At 49.6% G+C, this 15,951-nt stretch overlaps 1 protein-coding gene across 2 annotated transcripts in view; it reads right to left on the reverse strand.

Annotated features, from left to right (window-relative positions):
• Nucleotides 1–15,951, reverse strand: part of LOC144773229 (E3 SUMO-protein ligase RanBP2-like) — an 827,846-nt gene that overhangs the window by 26,831 nt on the left and 785,064 nt on the right. For both annotated transcript variants that reach the window (XM_078658128.1, XM_078658127.1), the window contains exon 25: nt 12,534–12,635. In XM_078658128.1, the coding sequence (XP_078514254.1) occupies nt 12,534–12,635 (102 nt within the window). The remainder of the gene's footprint in view (nt 1–12,533; nt 12,636–15,951) is intronic.

Below are 15,951 nucleotides of genomic sequence, written 5' to 3' on the forward strand. Positions count from 1 at the left end.
TAGCTTTGAGATAGCAAATTTGAATACACTTAACGATTCACCTGGCTATACCTGCTTTGGAAATGGGGTTGCCTTTGTGTTGGGCAGAAAAGGCAACAAAGAGTTGTTTTGTCTTCCTAAAATCTTTGGTCCTATCGATGTAGTACATCAAAGCTCGTTTGACGTCAAGAGTGTGGAGCATTCTTTCAGCCACTGTCTGAGGATTTTGAAAGAACACCGGCAGTTCAATAGTCTGATTGACATGGAACTGCGAAACCACCTTAGGAAGAAATTTAGGGTTAGTGCGCAGCACCACCCTGTTTGAGTGAATATGTATGAATGGCTCTTGTACAGTGAGCGCCTGTAGCTCACTAACACGTCGCAGGGACGTTATGGCTATTAGGAAAGCCACCTTCCAAGTTAAGAACTGAATCTCGCAGGAATGTAGAGGCTCAAAAGGTGCGCCCATCAGTCTGGTGAGGACCACATTAAGGTTCCATACAGGAGCTGGCGGGGTCCTGGGAGGAATGACCCGTTTCAGTCCTTCTAGAAAGGCTTTAATGGCAGGCACTCTGAAAACAGAGAGATGCTGCCTGTTCTGGAGATAAGCCGCTATGGCGGATAAGTGTATCCGAATGGAAGCATATGCCAGATTGCATTTGTAAAGATGTAATAAATAACAAATGATGTTGTGAGTAGATGCATCTAGCGGGTCGATGTTGTGTTCTGCACAGTAAATGACGAACCGCTTCCATTTTGCTGCATAGCATGCTCTGGTGGTGGGCTTCCTTGCCTCCCGTATGATATCCATGCAGTCAGGAGGCAAGTTAAGGTAGCCAAATTCTAAGACTTCAGGAGCCAGATCGCCAGGGTGAGCTGTTGCGGATCTGGGTGCTGAATGTCGCCATGGCTCTGCGTCAAAAGCCTGGGTGTGAGGTGCAGCCTTTGATGCGGTGCCACGGAGAGTTCTAGAAACGTGGTGTACCATGGTTGGCGTGCCCACGTTGGAGCAACCAGGATGAGTGTCATCGAGTGTTGCTTTAGCTTTCTGGCCACCAGCGGTATGAGAGGTGCTGGGGGACAAGCGTACGCAAATCTGCCTGACCAGTTCATCCGTATCGCATTGCCCTGCGACTGTGGGTGCGGGTACCTGGCGGCAAAGCGATGGCATTTTGCGTTTTCCCTTGTGGCGAATAGGTCTATCTCTTGATGACCCCACTGCTGGAAGTACGGGCGGAGTACTGATGATGTATCTCCCACTCGTGCATTTGGTGGCTGTACCTGCTGAGCAGATCCGCCATCTGATTGTCCTTGCCTGGGAGGTGTTCCGCCATGAGGAAGATGTTCCTCTGAATGGCCCACTTCCACATGCTCTGAGCCAGATGAGACAACTGTGGAGAGTTTGTACCTCCCTGCTTTTGGATATAGTACATGGCTGTCATGTTGTCTGTCCGAATCAACACGACTTTGTTGCACAGATGTACCTTGAATGCCTTCATTGCCGTGAAGATTGCCATCAGTTCTAGGTAGTTGATGTGCATCTTTTGTTGCTGCGTTGTCCATAGTCCACCGTGTAGTGGAGTACATGAGCTCCCCATCCCTGGAGAGATGCGTCCGTCGTCAGAATAATCTGTGGCACAGGCTCTTGGAACGGTCGGCCCTTGCAAAGGTTGTGGGGATTCCACCAATGCAGAGAGTTGTATGCCCGACCGGTCACCAACACTAGGTCTTTCAACTGTCCCTGAGCCTGATTCCACTGATGTGCTAAGCACTCCTGAAGCGGACGCATATGTAGTCTGGCATGCGGGACTATGAAAATGCAGGAGGCCATCATGCCTATCAACTGCATGAACACTCGTGCCGGAAGCGAGTGTTGCGGTCTAAACTTCTGGATCAGCGACTGAATGCTGTTGACCCTCACAGAATTTGGCTGAGCCGTGGCTGCCAGAGTATCTATTGTCGCGCCCAGATACTGCCGCACATGGGCTGGCTGAAGGTGCGATTTCGGATAGTTCAGTGAGAATCCCAGAGTGTGAAGAAGGTGAATGGTGTGGGACATGTTGGCAGCGCACTGCTGGGCCGACTTTGGATAGTTCAGTGAGAATCCCAGAGTGTGAAGAAGGTGAATGGTGTGGGACATGTTGGCAGCGCACTGCTGGGCCGACTTTGCTTGGACAAGCCAGTCGTCCAGATAAGGGTAGACGTGAACGTTCTGCCTCCTGAGGTGCGCAGCCACTGTCGCCAGGCATTTTGTGAAGACCCTGGGCGCTGTGGTCACCCCGAAAGGGAGGACCTTGAATTGATAATGCTGATTCTGAATGGTGAATCTGAGGTATTTTCTGTGTGATGGATGTAGTGGAATGTGAAAATATGCATCCTTGAGATCTAATATTGCGAGGAAGTCTCCCTGATTGAGCAACGGAAGAACCTGCTGCAGCGTGAGCATGTGAAAGTGTTCTGAGAGAATGTACTGATTTAGGGGTCTGAGATCCAGTATGGGTCTGAGGGACCCGTCCTTTTTCGGGATCAGGAAGTACAGGGAGTACACTCCGGAGCCTCTGTCCTCCACCGGCACGAGCTCTATTGCCCCTTTTTGCAGCATGACGAGCACCTCCTGCTGCAATAAGAGCAAATGCTCTGTGGACATAGGACGGTCCCTTGGTGGGATGTTGGGTGGAGTGGACGTTAACTCCAGACAATAACCGTACTGGATAAGTTTCCTGACCCACCTGTCTGTGGTGATGGATTTCCAGACTGGCAGGAACCGTTGGAGACTCCCCCCCCGACAGGTGTTGTATGGTCGGGGGGCAGTGACAAGGCGTCACTGTTTGTTGGCGGCGGAGGATCGGGAGTTGTTGTTTCCACGACCTCTGCCCTTGGTGCTGTTGCGACGATAGCCGCCTCTAGTCTGCTTGTTGTAAGAGGTCTGCGCCCCACCTTTATTGTACTGTGTTTGCTGGGACATCTGGCCTCTGGAAACACCTCTATTGCTTGAGCGATGAAAAGTACTACCCCTGAACTGCTGGGACTGGAGAGCCCCCATGGACTTTGCAGTCTCGGTGTCTTTCTTTATTTTTTCCAGGGTGGTATCCACCTCAGGTCCAAATAAGCGATCAGGGTTTACAGGCTGATTGAGGATGGTGGTTTGTATCTCCGGTTTGAATCCGGAGATCCTGTGCCAGGCCTGACGCCGCAGCATCACACTCGTGTTAATTGCCCTGGCCGCGGTGTCTGCTGCGTCCAGTGCACACTTAGAGGCATTCGAGATGAGCTTCCCTTCCTGAATGAGCATCTCCGCTGCCTCTTTATACTCATCGGGCAAGTGCAGTAACACGGTCTCAAGTGTATCATAGTGTGCCCTGTCATATCTGGCCAGGAGTGCCTGAGTGTTTGAGATACGCCAGATATTGGCCGCTTGAGCCGCCACCCTCTTCCCCGATGCTTCTAGCACCTTCGATTCCTTGTCAGGGGGAGGAGCATCACCAGTAGTTTGAGAATTTGCCCTCTTCCGGGCATTAGAAACGACCAATGAGTCCAATGGCAACTGGCCATTGATGTAGGTAGGGTCGCCAGGTGCCGGCTTATACTTTTTCTCGATCCTGGGGTTTATAACCCTGGCACGTGTGGGTTCCTTAAAGATGTCCGCAGCATGTTTCAGAACCCCCTTTAGCATTGGCAGAGTCTTGACTGTTTTTTCCGAGGTGGAAAATGTATCAAAGAGGAAGTCCACCTCAACCGGGTCAGCATGCAGCTGGACGTCATGATTCTTAGCCGCCCTTTCAATGAGAGCATTGAATGCCGCAGAATCCTCAGTAGGGGAGGTTTTGACATTATACACTTGAGTGACCTGGGCAGTGTGCGGATCATCAGGGTCCCCCGCATCTGCCCATGCGTGGACACCTTGACGGAAGCGTCGTCGACCGTCCTTGGTGCGAACGCCTTCGGCGCCACTTTCGGTGGTAGAGTGAACTGGATTGGCGCCGAGGACTTCGGCTTTACTGCAACGGGTTTGGGGGTGGAAGAATCCTTCGGATCGACCCCGGAAGCCTTGCTCCTGATGCGTTGTAAGGAGTCCGACACCTGTTTTGTGAAGGAGGCGGACGGTTTAGTCGACCCGACAGGCGTCCTTGGTCTAACAGCATGTGCCGACTCGAGCGCAGAACCTTTGGCCTTCTCCGTTCGATGTGTAGGAAGTGCCTCTTTTGGAGCGCTGTGTCCTCCGGCCGTGACGACGGCCTTCGGTGCCGACGGTTTCGGGTCAGCGGCCTTGACAGTCGGCTTCGGTGCCCCAGTCTTCGGCTCGACACCCTTGAGCGATTTGGGCTCGACGCCCTTGAGCGACTTCGGTTCGATGCCCTTGGGCGCTTTAACCGGATCGACAACCTTCTCCGGCTTTGGCTGCCCCGACATGTCGGTAGACGAGGAGGCGACCGGAGCGACAGACTTCTTCTGTGTCGATGGCGTCTCAATCACTTTCTGTGTCGTCGAGACCGAAGCTTTCACTTTCGGTTTCGATTTCACCAATGGCGGCTCCGCAGAAGTGTCCGTAGTCGGGCCCGTAGGCGAGACCGTGGATCCAGTTGTAAGGTCTTGGGTAAGGCCATGTGGCGATCCCTCGACCTGAGCCTTAGTGATTGTTCGATCGGGGCATAGCTCTTCTCCCTGAGCTATCTTCCGTGGCCCCATAGGCCTCATTGTCGTCTCCTACCTCGTCGACGACTTCTTCTGCATCGGTTACTTCGACGTCCGCGTCGTAGTTGTAGTCTATCTCCTCTGCCGGAGTAGAAAGCGGCCCTCGAACTTCCTGCTCGTCCGCTTCTTCCCCCTCGTAAATGTCCGCCGGTGCCGGTGCCGACCGCTGGGCCTCCTGGCGCGCCACGCGCCGAAGTCGAATCGTCTTCTTCGAGCGAAAACGGGAACAAGCCATACAGTTGGCTTCATCGTGATCCGGCGACAGGCACTTGTTGCACACCGGGTGGACGTCGATGTGGGGATACTTAGATCCGCACACGGGACATTTCTTGAACGGGCTCTGTTCCATGATGTGTAGTCGAAAGTCTGGTCGGTCAACTGGGCCTCGAGCAACGAAGAGCCACGCGACTCCTCTGGAAGTCCGACTCGGGAACTGAGCCAGAACAGAGCTGGGCACCGAACGCAAGACAATACCGACGCTAAGGAAAGGCCTTCGGGCCTAAAGGAAAGTTTCTATCGATTCCGATCTTGAGTGATCAAGTATGCATCCGAACCCAATGGCGGAAAAAAACAATCTGGGGATGGAGTCGATGCCTATGCGCACTGTAGTCCAGGGGAGGCTAAGCGGCGATCTATGCTATAGATATGAATTCAGCAGCCCACATGCCTCGAACTGTTAGTTTTGGAAATGCTCTTTCCTTTCACGACCAACGCCTGACCTTGTTTCTTATATTGGTTTGGGGGAGGCCCAACAAATTGGTAATGCGCCAATGTGTGGCAGACTGTGCAGCGACGCGTTTGCTTGCTGGATCAATCTTTATACTCTCCTGGTCCGGAGGGGGCACATCATTTGTGCCCTAGGAGTTAGCCAACATTCTGGCGTAAGTGCAGGACCAAGGAGGTTTTATTGGGGGTGAAGGTGGGGGGGTTTGGGTTGTTGGCACATGATGTAAGGTGGGTCAGAGGAGACGCCTTACATTTCTTATCCACCAATGGTGTGACAACTTGCGCCTTCACTGGCTGTTTGAAGATGTCACTAGGAAGTTAAGCATGCCTTTCAGCATGGGCTGTTACTGGAGTGACTTGTGTGTGGAAGAGAGGGTCTCTATGAGAAAGTCATCCTCCTCAGGCTGAACAGTCATTTCCACCTTGTGGAAGGTGGCTGCCTGGTTCAAAACCTCACGGTATAAGGTGGTGTAGTCTGGGGTGAAAGTTTGGTAGAATATTGGTCCGGATCAGTGTCAGCTGGAGGGCACTATACTGTAGTCATCCCAAGGGTGATCGGGATCACGTGGCAGGTAATAAAATTCATGTGGAGATCCTGGGCCCCCTCAAGAATGTGAAGAACACTGCGGGTATGTTGCAGAGGGTCCACAGGTAGCAAAGGAGTGGTGGGCACGGAGGAAGGTGAGGAAGAGGAGGACGACGGGAAGGAGGTCATTTAGGGCATGGAGAGGAACTCCTGTTATGGGGCAATTGCAATTGAAGGTCAACTTCCTCTTGCGAGGAATCAGGTTCTTATGTGCCTGGAGAAGCTTGCCCAGGATCTGACAAGTGCCAGGCTAGATGTGAATGTAACTGTCTGGCGTCGAGCTGTTCTTGAAGCCGCTGGAGGATCAGCTGGGGAAGATCGTCCGAAGCAGCGAAGGAGGCAGCTGTGGATGCCTGTCTGGTAGGAGCCAGGTCTTTCGGTGACCTGATGACACTGGAGAGGGTCTCCACTCAATTAACTTTGGCTCCGTTGGTTCTGGCTCTGATGGGAGCCTGGAAGGCATCTTTGACGCTGGCACCAAATTAGCCGGAGATGATTTGTGAGGCTTTGAGGACGACATCAGCACCAAGTCTAGGCAGGCATCGGGTCGAGCTTGTGTATTCTGTGCCAACCATGCCATGAAGCAGTACTGGACAGATGGCCTTATGGGTGGCTTGTGAGCTAGAACTTGTTGCTTCCCGGTAGTAAATGGAATGTGAGACAGTAGTACTCACTACAAGTACCTTTGGTGGTGTCTCTGAGCCGGCGGGGGCTAGTCTGCTGTGGTATCTGCGCTGTCCGCTTAGAATCTCGGGGGCGGACGCTTCCAGTTGCTGGGGATCTTTGGTGTTCTGGATTCTGCAGAGGTCAGGAGTATCTGCTGCTTCTCTCCTGTGTGCCATAGTAGCCAGAGGAGATACGATGAGCTTGGTAGCTCCAAAGAGTTTTCTCATTTCAAAGCACAAGGCACGCCGCACAAGAGTCTTCTCCATGGTCAGTGGACAGAGGTTACAGACAGTGCAGGTCTGTCCTCTGGCTTTTGGAGCAGCAAGTGGGGCAGGAACAGAACGGAGACCGTTTCATCACATGGACATTCTCGGGTGCCGAAGTGCTGGAGGCCTGAAGGGGTTGAGCCTCGAACAGAGAAGAATTGCCGACTGCAGAGCAGAGTCGAAAGGAATACGCAAAGGTTGGACCCGACGAGTAAGCATGACTACAGACTCTACTGACGAGAAACGGATCTGAGGACCTGGCGATAACACCATGCAGCGTCAAACTGGAGCTCGCAGAGAAACATCTGAACCCGATGGCAGAGAAAAAACAGTTTAACAAAGGAGTGCATGCCCATGCGCATTCAGTCAATCAATCAAGGCTGGTAGAGCGGAACTACTCACCTGTGAGGGTCTCAAGGCGCTGGAGGGGGGGGGGGCTCCACTGACTGCTTGGGTCATCCCAAGAGCCAGGTCTTGAGGTCCGTCCTGAGCTGGGGCAATATGGGAGCCTGCCTGAAGAGGAGGTAGTTCCAGGCTTTGGCTGCACGGTAGGAGAAAGACCTGTAGATACGTGGGACGGTGGCCAGAGAGAGCTTGACTGATCGGAGGTGTGTTTTGGGTGCGTGGAAGGAGAGGCGGTTGTTCAGGTATGTGGGTCAGGTGTTGTGAAGGGCCTTGTATGCGTTGAGTGAGGAGTTTGAAAGTTATTCTTCTTTCGACTGGGAGCCAGTGAAGAGCGCGAAGGTGGTGGATGATGTGACTGGGACGGGGGATGTAGAGGATCAGTCTGGCTGCGGCGTTCTGGACAGTCTGGAGTTTGCAAACAAGTATCTTGTTGATTCCGGCATAGAGAGTGTTGCCGTAGTCCAGTCTGCTGCTGATGAGAGTGTGTGTGACAGTTTTTCTGGATTTGGATGGGATCCATCTGAAAGTCTTTTGAAGCATGTGGAGGGTGTTGAAGCAGGTCAAGGATACAGCTTTGATCTGGCGGTTCATTGTGAGCGAGGAGTCTAGTATGATGCTGAGGTTTCGTGCGTGGTCTGTCGGGGTGGGGGAGAGCGAGGGCCACCAGGAGTCGTCCCATGCAGAGGGGGTGGAGCCAAGGATGAAGACTTCTGCTTTCTCTGCGTTGAGTTTCAGGCAGCTGTTCTTCATACAGGTGGTGACAGCTTTCCTCCCTTCTTGGAAGTTGCAGGATGTCGTCGGCGTAGGAGACTATGTTCAGCCCCTGGTTACTGACGATGGTTGCGAGGGGAGCCATGTAGAAGTTGAAGAGGGTGGGACTGAGGGAGGAGCTCTGGGGCACTCCACAGTTGGTCTCTGTTGGATCTGAGTGGTAGGGAGGGTCTGACCCGCTGAGTTTTGATGGTGAGAAAGGAGCGTATCCAGTCAAGGGCCTTGCCTTGGATGCTGGAGTCGTGGAGTCTGGTGGCTAGGGTGTGGTGCAGTGGGAGACTATGTCGAGGGCAGCAGAGAGGTCCCGGAGGATGAGGGATGCTTTTTCGCCTCGTCAAGGAGGGAGCAGATGTCATCTGTGGAGGCGAGTAGTGTGGTCTTGGTGCTGTGGTTGCTGCAGAATACGGATTGGGAGATGTCCAGGGCGTTGTTAGCATCGATGAAGTTAGCTAGCTGGGTGTTGCCGGCCTTTTTGATGACATTGGCTGTGAATGGAAGCAGGGAGAAGGGCCTGAAGTTCTTGAGGTCCGTCAGGTCTGTGGAGGGTTACCGCAGGATGGGGTTGACGTCACGTGTTTCCAGTTGTCGGGGAACGTGGCGGTCTCAAACGAGCAGTTGATCATCCTATGTAGTTCGGGTGCAATGGCAGAGGCGGCTCTGTGGAAGATTAGGTGTGGGCAGGGGTCTGAAGGTGCTCCAGAGGATGCTTTTCATGGTCTTCAAGGTGTCTTCCGTCGTGAGCGGGGTCCATTTGAGAAGGGTCTGTTTGGTGGCGTCGCATGGAGGGGGAGCTGGAGCGGTGAGATCTTGGTTGTCGAAGTTGTCATAGATCATCCTAATCTTATGGTGGAAGAAGGTGATGTGTCTGTTGCAGAGTTCTTGGGAGGGTGGGACGTCTGTTGTTTCACGGCAGGGTTTGGCAAATTCCTTGATGATGGAGAAGAGTTTTTTGGTGCTGTGAGCGTTGGTGAGGATTCAGTCTTGGAGGGATTTCTTCCTTGTGGGTTTGAGGAGATGGTGACGTGCGGTGGTGGCTGCTTTGTGGGCAGTGCGTGTTTCCAGGGTTTTGTTATTCCTCCATGTCTTTTGGAGTCCTCTGCTGGAGCGGCTGGATTCTTGGACTGCAGGGGTGAACCAGCAGCTTACTTGATTTTACACAGAAAAAGGGTTGAGGCAAAAGAATTGCACCTGCTTTCACCTGTGGCTTGAAATTAGTAGGGATGGTGCTTGGGAATCCAAGGAACACAACCCTTTCTGTTCCTTCAAGGGCAAAAACCCAAAGATTGCAATGCGCGATAAGGAATCAGCACCCATCCAAAGTATTTTCTGAAGTAATTTCAAAGGTCCATCACATAAGTCAAAATGTATAGTTTTGTAAGAATAAGTCCGGATTTCAGTGAAGTTTGCTTTTTCAAAGTTCTTTATTTTGATAATACAGGGTCAGGAAAAATCCAAGATCACATATGGATTCTCTTCTTAGCCGACGCGTTTCGTCTCTCACACAGAGACTTCTTCAGGGCTCAAATATTGGGTGATAATCAACAGCCAATACACCTTGGTGATGTCTCTTAAATGCGGCAAGGTAAACTAAATTCTTTATAACATGGTGAAACACCCACAAGATTATTACTCATACAGGTTTAGTTACCCCTGTCTCTAGTCTGTTTCAGCCTGTGATCACTGTTATTTTCGTGCTTGGTCTTGTCATACAGAAAAAGGCATGGTAGCCAGCTCAGAGTAACGCATCACACACAGGGCCGCATCATGTTATAAAGAATTTAGTTTACCTTGCCGCATTTAAGAGACATCACCAAGGTGTATTGGCTGTTGATTATCGCCCGATATTTGAGCCCTGAAGAAGCTTACTTGATTTGCCTTCCTGTGACTTTCTTGGGGGGGGGGGGGGGGGCGAGTGTGTTGGCTCAGTTCGTGATCCAGCGGTGGAGGTAGCTTTCTGCGGTGCTTGCGTCTGATGTAGTCGGTGATGCAGATGAGGGAGAAGGTGCGCTGGTTTTTGGTGACTTTATTCCACGTTCTGCGGGGGAGGCGGTGGGCGTGCTTGTGTATGGTGGGTGTTTTGAAGGAGAAATGGATGCAGTGGCGATCTGTCCAGAGGAGTACAGTGGTGTGGCTGTAGGAGACGCTGTTTCCTTTGGCGAAGACTGGGTTGAGTGTGTGTCCCGCTGTGTGCTTGGGGGCGGTGACTAGTTGTTTCAGTCCTATGTTGATCAGGTTCTCTAGGAGCGAGGCGGTGTTTGAGTCGTCGTGGTTGTCCAGGTGGAAGTTTAGGTCTCTGAGTAGGATGTAGTCTGCTGAGGCAAGGGAGTTGGGTGCAAAGAGGTCGGTGATGGAGTTGGTTAAGGGAGCGTGGGGGCCAGGCAGCCTGTAGATGAGGGTTCCTCAGAGTCATTTTAGGGTTGGTCTGGATGTGGAAGTGGAGGTGCACCATGAGGGTCGTTGTGTCGTCCGAGACGGTGGTCATGCGGAGGGTGCTTTTGTAAACCATGGCGATGCCTACACCTTGACGGATCAGTTGGGAATGGCGGTGGCGATGTTGGGCGCAGAGATGCCGTTGGTCCAGGTTTCTGTGAGGAAGGCGATGTCAGGCAAGTAGGTGTTGAGGATGTGCCAGATTTCTATGGTGTGCTTGTGTAGGGAACGTATGTTGAGGAGGATGCAGTTGAGTGGTTTGTGAGCAATGATGTCTGGTAGGTTGGGAGATGCTAGTGGGGTACGGCGGTGGGTGAAGGTGTGGCGGCAGTGTAGACAAAAGAGAGGGCCTTGGGTGGTGTTCAGCGTCGAGAGCTGGCAGTTGCGTCCAGGGTTGAGATCGTGGAGGGTGCTAGAATTGTAGCGGAGGAGGGCGAGAGGACCAGGGTCCCTGGTGATGCTCGGGTCACGGACAGGTGCAGATGTGCTTGCCTTTGCCGCGCCAGCAGCATGGCCGCGCAGCACCTGCTATTAAGTAGGGATCGGGGGAGGGCAGGTCATCTGGGATGCAAATAAGGACACATAGGAGGGAGAGGGGCCGCAGGGGCAGCATCAGTGGGAGAAAAACGGAGCAAGAGACAGAAAGAAGGAAGAGAAAAGAGGACACAGAGGAAAGAAGCAACAGAAGAAAGGAAAGTAAAAAAGAAGGCATAGAGGAAAGAGGCGGCAGAGGCAGAACAGCAGAAGAGGAGATTGATCTCCCACTGGACCACATGGGATGAGGCGCAAGCAAGAGCCTGCGGGTGGAGGAGGGCCTCGAACACCCTGCAAAAGTGAGCTAAGGGGGCAGCACTCAGTGATGAAGCTGCGCAGGGGGAGAGCAATCACACTGACCAGGTCAGTTGTCCTGCAATACCAGCATTAGGTGGAGTCACTATAGCTTGTGGCTCAAAAGAACACCTTTGAGGAAAAACAAGTTACACACATCCAAGCCCAATTCTAGATGGCAGACGTATGCACAGCATGTGTATCTACAGCTACACGCCACAAAGAATCTGTACCAAAGAGGACCTCAATATTTCTGAGAGATTTGTGCCAAGCACAACCAGTCTTAGGATTGATTCTGGAATACCACCAGATCTACTTACAGCAGCAACACTTAGATGGGGATGGCAGTAAATAGATTACCTGCATCTTTCTGCAACCAGTTTCATACGTCATAGAGAACACCCCTAAATTCCAATACTTAAGGGATAAACAGCTCAAAATTAGAGGGAACATGGAGGCAGGCCTTGTGACAAATAGCAGCTAGAAAATACCTGTCAAACTATGGACTTCTCAAAAACAGGACATGAGAGGCATAGAACAGAAAAGAAATTAATAGCATCAGGAATAATATTCTCCAAATTATAAACTCCACTGTATCGAAAGAACAGCCAGTGATTAAAAGCAAGGTTCACATTTCCACATTTATATTGTATACGTGGAGAACTGTGGAGGTGAATAAACTCTTAATGGCTCTAATCCTTAGAGATCCCATAAAGACCAGTGTGAAAAAGAGGTCTCTAAACTGACACAAATGTTTTTTAAGTGTCATAGGACTTCCCCCAACCTCGGCTTTTATCAGAAGACAACAAATGAGTTATAAAGAAAGGAGGGTTATAAATTGGCCTGAGGGGAGGGACTCACCTGTTTCCACAAGTTGCTTTGATCGCCATAAGGTGAACGCTGGTTCAAGACAATCAACCTAAAGCTGAAGACAAACCTCATTTGATAGCATCCTTAGTCTTATGTAGCTACACTCTATAAAAGCTCATATTGTATTAAAGTTCAATTCAGAATCAGCACAGGTGCTCACTGCAGTACTTTACAAGGAACACTATGAATACGACTCTTTAGAAGGCAGTAGTGGAAGAGTAGGATGTTTTAGCATTTAGAAAATACTCAAGGAAATGATGCCCGTTTTAACGACAACTTAATTCAGAACATAACAAACATCAATCCAATCTTACCGGCAACACCAAAGGCAAAGTCTCCTGAATTGTTTGAAGCTAGATCTGCAAAGGACTGGCCAGTGGATGAGCTAAATCCAAATAGATCGAAATTTTTTAAACCTAAGAAACAAAAAGATTTTTTTTAAAAGATAAACCTTGGAAAAACAGCTATCTTCATTCAGTCCATTATTAATTTATTTGTGTTTATCTAGCAGCAATAACAGTTGCATCATAAATGATACAGCAAATGGTACCATACAGCAAAATTACGGTAAAAATGGGTAGCCAGAGAATACAAACAAATGGACCTACTGGGCTCTCACAAGGCTGACCAATAAATTATATAACACTTATACATTTTTGGTGTAGAACCAACAGTGAATATGTATACTTTATTACAGCCCTATTTGTCACTTGCTAGAGAAAATACAACCCAAATTACATTAAATACTTCTGCCAATGTATGAATATGATTGCAAGGACAAATATCTTTTTTCTAATGGAACAGAGGCATAAACTGCACATATTTACATCAGACCGGATTGGGTATCATTCATGTCTTTCCAGGCACAGCAGGTGACCATAGTACAATTTTGAACTCTTGACGGCTGTGTTCCAGTGCATGGGGCCTCCACAGAAGCCCGAAAACCTATCTGTGGGGTGCCACAATGGTCAGCCCTCAGCCCGACCTTCTTCAATGCACACATGATCCCTCTGGCTAACATCATCCATGCTCACGTCAGCAACATCCTCTCATAGGCCGACAACATCAACTTGCACTCTCCTTTTTGGATAAGTCCCCAACACAACAAATAAGTTCTTCGCCATAGTTACTAACTTGATGAAACCCAATGGTCTCAAAGCTCAACACCGACAAGATAGAGGTACTGATCCATGGCAAGAACACCTCCTCATGGGACTCACTGTCAGCCGTCCAAACTCTGAACCATGGCAGGAACCCCTGGATCATACTCCACAGCAAATTGGACATGGCTGCACAAGTCAACACCATCACATCCATGCTACTTCTACAGCCTGAAGATGCGGAGGAAAATTTTCATATCGCTCCCATGCAACATAAGAAAAAACTTCATTCACACCCCCCATCACCAGCAAGTGGGACTACGGGAACACTCAATACACTGGTATCAACAAGCAACTCACCAGAAGACTGTAGTGTCCGCCCCAGCTCCGGGACCCTGCAAAGGAATACACCACACATGGAGCTCTGGATTGTACTTCCTTATTCCTCAGCATACAATCTCACACTGCACACTCATTGCGTCATATCTGTTCATAACCACACCATAACACCTCCAAGCAAGTTACGCAATTCCTTTTTGAGTCTGCCCAGAACTGCAAAGGTCCTAATGCACAGTCTCATGACACTACATCCTCCCCCCTTGCTAAATAAAAAGTACAAACAATAATCACATCATATTTCTTCAATAAGGCGTTGAGGGGCTCCCACTAGTAGACCAGATCCAGTGATATAAGATGGTTGAGATGCACTCTCCTTGTGCACAGATGGCACAGATTTGGATGGTTGATCTGGACTGTCAGGCAGAGTTCCCATACATGATTGCAGGAGCTGATGACAGTTGAGGTAGGTGCTTAATGTGTGACGAGTCCCCTGTGATGGAATTTCTGGGACGATGCACCATCACCATATGTCCTTCGTATGTCACAACCCTCAAAAGATCGACAGCAAACAGAGTGTCTGTTTTCCGGTTTAGTCTCAGCTTGACCAGGACCCAGTCACCTTCATCAAAGGTTGTTTCCTGAGCTTGTTGATGTTCATCTGGCACTTGCGAGAAGTGTCCATGACACGAACCTTATCAGTATTCAAGGAATGGTCTACTCTGGCAGTTTGGTTCTGATGGTTCTCCCAAATAGTAAGGTTGCAGGACTCTCGCCAACTGTGGAGTGAGAAGTTGGATGATGGGCACCGAGAGCTTGACTTGGATTTAAATTAATTCCCTCCATAAATGCTCGTTGAATTACCAGTTTGAGGGTACGCATGAATCGTTCCACAACACCATTAGCTTGGGGCCACAGAGGTGCGCTCATTTGATGCTTGACATTTAGTCTGACCAGAAATTCCTTAAATTCTTTGCTATTGAACGGCTGACCATTGTCAGACTTGTGAATGGCAGAATGTTAACAAACAGTGAGAGGCTTTCTTTACTCTGAAGCACATATTTTGCGAACAACTAGTAATTGGTAGTTGTAAATCCTACCTTTATGATGTATAAGCATGAAGCGGGATACGATTTGAGTAAATGTGCATTAACAATTTCAAGTCAGTCCTGTTCTTGGTAGTAGTATCGTCTTCTTTTAAGGCTGCGGTAACTGAGGCGAACTAGCGAACAATAGCTGTGAGGCTCGAAGCCAGACATAGTCAATAAATGTTCCACTGTCCACCTATCGACAATGGTGGTGACGGTACATATAAAGCCCAGGTTGGCATGCATTTACCTCAATATTGGGAGATGTGACGACTGGGTAATCTAACTATTTTTTGACTGTCTATTTACTTGATAATGCGTTTGATGAGGGAAGCCTTTCAAAAAAAGACATTAAAAAAATGCTTTATTGTCCACCCATGAACACTAAAGTTGACAGGTTAGGATAGTCCTTGTGTGATCACACACTGATGTTAATACCCCTGTAAAACATATAGATTTTGAGGTCTCTCATATAAACGAGAGCGATCTGGTCGCCACAAATACCGATCTCCTGCAGAGTACGGTCTAAAGTTTCTCAGCAGAAATACCAGCAGGACTTTAGAAACTACAGGTCTCACGCAGGTGATGTGATTTTGTAGTTTAAACACGTGACGCGACGTACATCCAGCGCCCTTGTTTGAAAACATAGCCTCACCAGTGCCTCGGGACCTCCCACGAACTCAGGCGAAATCCGAGACACCGACGGAGAGGTAAGGCTCTGGCATAACGTTTTTTTGAGCCTTTCGTAATCGACAATCCGTTGACGGTTGTACGCTTAAAGTGAGCGAATGAGTACGCACTTGGAGATAAACATATTGATTGTGTTTAAATGGAGGAGTATTTTGCCGGTTAAGATACGCTCGAGCGTGCACGCCAAATATTCGGTTTGTCATGCACTAAGACTATACTGTTAGGAATGATTCTGATCTTCCTACCTCCATACACAAAACAATGAGCACTGATGTGCTTGCAATAGTCTGGCAGGCTCCATGGTACTGGCGCATATCTTCAACCAGTCATGATACAGTGTGAGCTTAAGGAAGCGTGATATATATTTTTTAGAAGACTAGTACATACTTTTCAGAAGACTAGTACATATCGGTTATGTCAAAGTCTGAAGCATACGGGGAACGGGACACAGAGAGTGTCTTTAAGAATTATCTAAAGCACAAAAAAACAGCATGTGCAGATAAAATTATGACAGTGAA

This window comes from Lissotriton helveticus, chromosome 8 (genome assembly GCF_964261635.1).
Source record: "Lissotriton helveticus chromosome 8, aLisHel1.1, whole genome shotgun sequence".
Taxonomy (NCBI): Eukaryota; Metazoa; Chordata; class Amphibia; order Caudata; family Salamandridae; genus Lissotriton; species Lissotriton helveticus.